This window comes from Sinocyclocheilus rhinocerous, unplaced genomic scaffold (genome assembly GCF_001515625.1).
Source record: "Sinocyclocheilus rhinocerous isolate Xijiao unplaced genomic scaffold, SAMN03320098_v1.1 scaffold1362, whole genome shotgun sequence".
Classification (NCBI taxonomy): domain Eukaryota; kingdom Metazoa; phylum Chordata; class Actinopteri; order Cypriniformes; family Cyprinidae; genus Sinocyclocheilus; species Sinocyclocheilus rhinocerous.
Genome location: NW_015623462.1, coordinates 38,661 through 43,913, shown reverse-complemented (window position 1 = coordinate 43,913; position 5,253 = coordinate 38,661). Strand labels below are relative to the sequence as shown.

At 37.1% G+C, this 5,253-nt stretch overlaps 1 protein-coding gene and 1 long non-coding RNA gene across 2 annotated transcripts; both read right to left on the bottom strand.

Annotated features, from left to right (window-relative positions):
* Nucleotides 1-1,081: 1,081 nt before the first annotated feature.
* LOC107745198 (transketolase-like) lies at nucleotides 1,082-2,529 on the bottom strand. The gene is made up of 4 exons (XM_016559084.1): nucleotides 2,297-2,529; nucleotides 2,025-2,189; nucleotides 1,294-1,450; nucleotides 1,082-1,155 (listed from the first exon to the last, which is right to left on the bottom strand). Exons 1-4 carry the CDS (start codon nucleotides 2,456-2,458, stop codon nucleotides 1,082-1,084), a joined length of 558 nt encoding a protein of 185 aa, XP_016414570.1. The 5' UTR covers nucleotides 2,459-2,529.
* A 652-nt stretch (nucleotides 2,530-3,181) lies between these two features.
* LOC107745387 (uncharacterized) lies at nucleotides 3,182-5,003 on the bottom strand. Its single transcript, XR_001640595.1, has 3 exons — nucleotides 4,993-5,003; nucleotides 3,705-3,708; nucleotides 3,182-3,291 (listed from the first exon to the last, which is right to left on the bottom strand). It is a non-coding gene; the product is annotated as an uncharacterized LOC107745387 (long non-coding RNA).
* Between the last annotated feature and the right edge of the window lie 250 nt (nucleotides 5,004-5,253).

Below are 5,253 nucleotides of genomic sequence, written 5' to 3'. Positions count from 1 at the left end.
GGCTGCTGTCCCTTTAAATCCGACTGCACGGATCCAGTATAATGATACACATCCGATTTCTTTCTCAGCTGTTTACATTCATTTAAAACATAACCGACTGCGTTTACGAGAATGATCGTCGAGACGGGTACTATTGACATAATTCTGTGTGTATGTGTCTGTTCAAACATGAGGAGATGCAAAATACAAATCAACTCGGTGTTCACGCGCCGTCTGAAACACGTCTCTGTGTGTGTGCGTGCGCTTTGCACGTGTGCGGCAGAACTGAAGAGACGCTGCGCGAGATGCGGCTTGTGTGCGCGCTTCAGGTGCGAGTCAGACAGCAAGACGAAACGGCAAAGAGTTGCTTTCTGCAACTTATTGCACTTAACTCTTTTTAACGTCAAGCAATTCTCTGCTATATGCGTCAAACTAAAACTTTGACCTTTTGCAACATTTTGGTTTAAGTAGCCTATTATTAAAATGATTAAGATATCGCACGCCCTTGCGATATGCATATTGCGATATTTACATTTGAGATATTTCGATAATTTCGATATATCGTGCAGCCCTAGCGAAGACAGTAACGCAAATCCATGAATGAATGTTCGGAAGTGAAATAAACTTCAACAGAATGAAGTTGAATGTAATTGAATTGAAATAAAGTTGAATAAACTTCAACTTTACTGTTCAGTGCACTGATGTCAGACTCATTTTGGATAAAGTTTGTTAAATTATTAAATGCCCTGCCTCCATTACATATCTTTGTCACGTCATTAATAGTGTTTAATCACCACATTTGAGTGATCATTGCAAAAAATGTGTTTATGTATATATATTCTGTTTATGTATATACTGTATTCTATATATAGTACCAGTCAAAAGTTTGGACACACCAATGGGAAAGTGTCCAAACTTTTGACTAGTACTTAGGGCTGCACGATTAATCGAATGCGATTGTCATGTGCATTTTGTTAGTAAAGCCGGTTCTGTAATCAGCAGTAAATCACGTGCTTTCAGATGGAGCAGCATTTACTACACAGAGCTATAGTTCACTGACAAGTTACGCAAAAAAAAAAAATAATAATTTTCGCAGACGATATTATTGCGTGATTATGAAATCGTTCGCGATAATGACAGTTGCTTCCAGTGCCATCTGCGAGGGGCCATCCTCACCTGGACAAAATTAGAAGTTAAGAAACATTTCAAAGAAATATTTCAGATTGAATATGTCAGATTCAGAAGAGATTTGACTATAAATTAAGACCAGATAAAATGGAAAGAATCCATGCATTTCACAGCACAGAGCCTTACCAATGGAAACACCACAGTGTGAGCCAACCAAGTTGACATTAGACTGGGAGATCGCAGCCATACGGATGTGGTCATAGGCACGAGCAAAGAAGGCAGCAAAAGTGCTGGCAAATGAAACCGTGCGATCACGAGTAGCACAACCAATGGCCACACTCACCTGGATAGCAAGGGAATTAAATACATTTAAAACATCATTATTAGATAAAATATAACGTATGCATATAAAAAATGATCCCAAACATTTTAACAGTAGTGTGTATTTTATATTAATTTGTAATACTTAAACATTTATAGTAACAATTAAATATTTAATACACAGCTTAATACAACAACCTGGCTAATTACTGCTGCAAGTTATATTTTAATAAAATACTTTGATTATATTGACCTCAGAATAACCACGTTTATGCAGAAAGGAATTCTTTCTCACTGTGGGAATTCATGTCCTATTGAGTAAGAACTTAAGGCAGTGAAAAATATTAGTCAGAAAGTGAATAGTAACAGATAACATTTTAACAGGGTGAGGTAAGGCATTTACAATTCGCTGTATGAATAGTGCACCACACCTTCAACTCATCACAAAGTGCTCTACAAGCACAGTTTACAGGTCCATTCATTTGTGACATACATGACACACACTGTCAGCCAATATACATTTGCTTTGCCATCATGTCTTGTAAATTAAAAATTATCATTGTAAAGGGGGAGAAAAAACCCATCAATTTACACACCATGTTCTGCTCGGCAATGAAGCATTCAATAAAGCGATCAGGATGGGCCTTCTTGAAGATCTCAGAGAAGGTTGAGTTCTTGGTGTCACCATCCATGGCCACCACACGAGGGCTGGCATCCCCCATCTTCTTCAGGGCAACACCATAGGCCTTCCTGGTGGACATCTGAGTGGGCAAACAAAAGCAGAAGCTTTATAGATCCTTCTTTTGAGGAACTTCAGAAGAATTTGCTCAAAGAAAAGAACCATTTAAAAACAATGGCAGTTCATAACCTTATCTCCTATCTTGTATTCTGGAGCTGTGAGCAGGCGGATGGGGGTGAGGTCAGCTAGAGCAACATCCTCATTGGGCAGCTGAGGGTGGAGGGGCTTATTGGGTGACTGGATCTGGCTCAGGAGGTCATTAATCAGCTCTTCCGCACGGTCTTTAGGCATAGGCTTCCCATGCCAGTTAACCTGATCCTCAATGCCTGAACAAAGATCACAGGTCAGACCACGAGAATGAGGACAAAAACTTGGGCCGGGCAATTTTTCCGATTTTACAGATTAATTGGAATTTAATGTTTTTGATTATCAAATCGAAGGTATCGTTCTGCGATTATGAAAGCTGTTTGCGTAGCTTCTCAGTGAACTACTGCTCTGTGTAGTAAATGCTGCTCCATCTGAAAGCATGTGAAAATACCACATTTAATAACATATTTTTTACTCCAAACTCACTTCATAACGTCAGTCGAGTGTTTGAAATAAATCCTTCTGTGAGATGATGTGGCTTCTTACACAGAATAAGGCACGCAACATATTTCATAGTATTCTAAGCAGTGATAAAGGCATTGCATTATAAATATACTTTATTTGAATGAAAATTAAAATAATAACTCCGATAAACCATATATTGTCATAATTGTGTGTTTATTAGTCACTTTGAATCAATAAAAGCAGTTAAATCTTCTGTTTATCCAGCTACCGCTATAGGCATTTCCTGGGTTTCTTCTGCGAGGTGTATTTGGAGTTTCAGCGCGAGAGCGCCCTCTGGCCTTTGGATGGAGATTTACTGCTGATCACAGAACCGTGCTTCACTGAAAGATACGCATGACAATCGCAGCTTCTATCTAATCGCGATTTCGATTCCATTTCGATTCATCGTGCAGCCCTACTGGTACTGTACTATAATATACACAAAGAACATTGGCCGATATATTGACATCGGCCTTTTTTACTCCCCAATATCGGTATCGGTCCCCAAAAAAACCCATATCGGTCGGGCTCTACTTAAAACACCACCGCACTCCAACGTTCTAAGGTGTGCAATTATTTTCAGGGAAACGCACGGCGAACGTAGTTCCAGGCAGGTCTTGACCGCATTACATGTAAATATCACTTCACCAAATGATTTCAGTTATTTCAAAGGTCCTTACAGCTTACAACAGCAAGATAACCAAAACCCACAACGACACTGGCCAAACAAATAAATATAGTAAGCAACAGGATAAAAACGAAAGATTATTTCCATCTTTTGCCACAAAATTATGTTTTATGTACGTAAAGCACATACTCCATTTCTCCTGCTCTCTCTCCCTTGATGCACACAGATAGTTTGCACACACAGATACATACACACTTATGTTGTTAGCACTATCAGTTTTATCAGTAAAATAGTTTAGCAACTTAAAAGCTACATGACGTTTCTCACAAGCGAGGTAACAACGGTGCTGTTCATGAAGTAAATAAACAGTTTCACTATTAGTAGAGACGCTGGTGCTGAACACTTTTGAGAGACACAGACTCACAAAGGTAATTCACACGCTTTCTATCTCTCTCTCTCTCTCTCTCTCTCTCTCTCTCTCTCTCTCTAATAACTTCATTAATAGTTGCATAAGTCTGCTATCAATGGCTCAGTCCTCCACTTCGCGTCGTGGCCGCATCACCACATCGGGTGTGCATTATTTTTCTAATAATTCAACGGCCCATCGTCAATTACTACTTACACAAACATATTACAAACATATATATATATGTATGTTTGTAATAAGGCTATTATGGCCAGTAAGAACCTAGCGTAAATATGCATATAGAGTGACAGGACAAGATCACTGAGATGCTGCCCTGCTCTTTCTCTTTTTTCTCTCGTTTTATTTACATTATTTAAAACATGAAAAAGTTATTATTTTCTACTTTTCACATGACAGTATTTAAAATGTATTTTGTTTGCAAGAGATGCTGGTTATTTTCTTTTTTTGTCATGGCAATATTAATTTATTTTGTTTGCAAAAAAATTAAAGTTTTCTATTTTTTTAGTAAACTTGCTTTTTACAATAAAACTAAAATGTGACTTTTTCATAAGACGTCTTTCATTTCAAGCAATCTTTGGATTTCAGCTGTTCGAAATATTCAACAAATAACCATAAATAGTTTGTTTCCTTCAATTATTTTAAAATAAAGATATATTTATTAGAAAAAATAATCCCACCTTTAATAGTTGAGTATATTTACATAAACCTTTAATGAAATATGACAGGCCTGTTTAGAGGAATTCAATCCAAATGGTGTAGCAGCTAAATGGATGACCTGTTCTAAAAGGGACAGGAGACAAAAAAAAAAAAAAAAAAGATACAACTGTTGAGAGCATTAGTCTCATAGAGGAGTGTCACGGTATACAGTAGGTTAGTTTGCAAATTTAGTGTTTTAGTTAGAGTTTTTATTTAGTGATGTCTGCCCACAGATCTGTTCTACTTTGATGTGTAATGTTGAGGTGTAAGAGGTGTTATGTTTCTGCACTCTTCCATTTTTAGCAAATAAAAAAAAACTTAGTCTAAAAACAATTTTTGTGATTGTTTGTATTTTTTGTGCTATGGAACATCAATGCCTGTTTAAGTGATGAACTCCATTACTTGTTTTCAGAACTTGTTTGTTTTCAGACATTTGTTAACAGACGTTTTATAGTTCTGCTACAACTGTTTGGCCTGTGCTACAAAACTTTCAACCTCTGTAGCACCAGTGCTATGTGCAAAAAAAAGTTAACATCCCTGTATGAGGGCAAAAAAATAAAATAAAAAATAAAACATAAAATAATCGTTCAGTAATCGTACTCGAGGTAAAGTGTTCAATTAATCGAGGTTTTGATTTTAGGCCATATCGCCCAGTCCTAAGGTGCATGTGCTGAAATGTTTATGGTTCTTTGAACAAGCATGAAAAATATTGTTCAAACATTTCCTAATAAAGATCTGTAAAGC

What these genes read in the sequence shown, in the direction of transcription:
- LOC107745198 (XM_016559084.1), bottom strand. Translation starts at nt 2,458, where the DNA reads ATGCCTAAAGACCGTGCGGAAGAGCTGATTAATGACCTCCTGAGCCAG. An exon ending in AATACAAGATAGGAGATAAG is followed by an intron (nt 2,190 to 2,296) that starts GTTATGAACTGC and finishes TTGCCCACTCAG; the next exon opens with ATGTCCACCAGGAAGGCCTA. An exon ending in TCATTGCCGAGCAGAACATG is followed by an intron (nt 1,451 to 2,024) that starts GTGTGTAAATTG and finishes CTTGCTATCCAG; the next exon opens with GTGAGTGTGGCCATTGGTTG.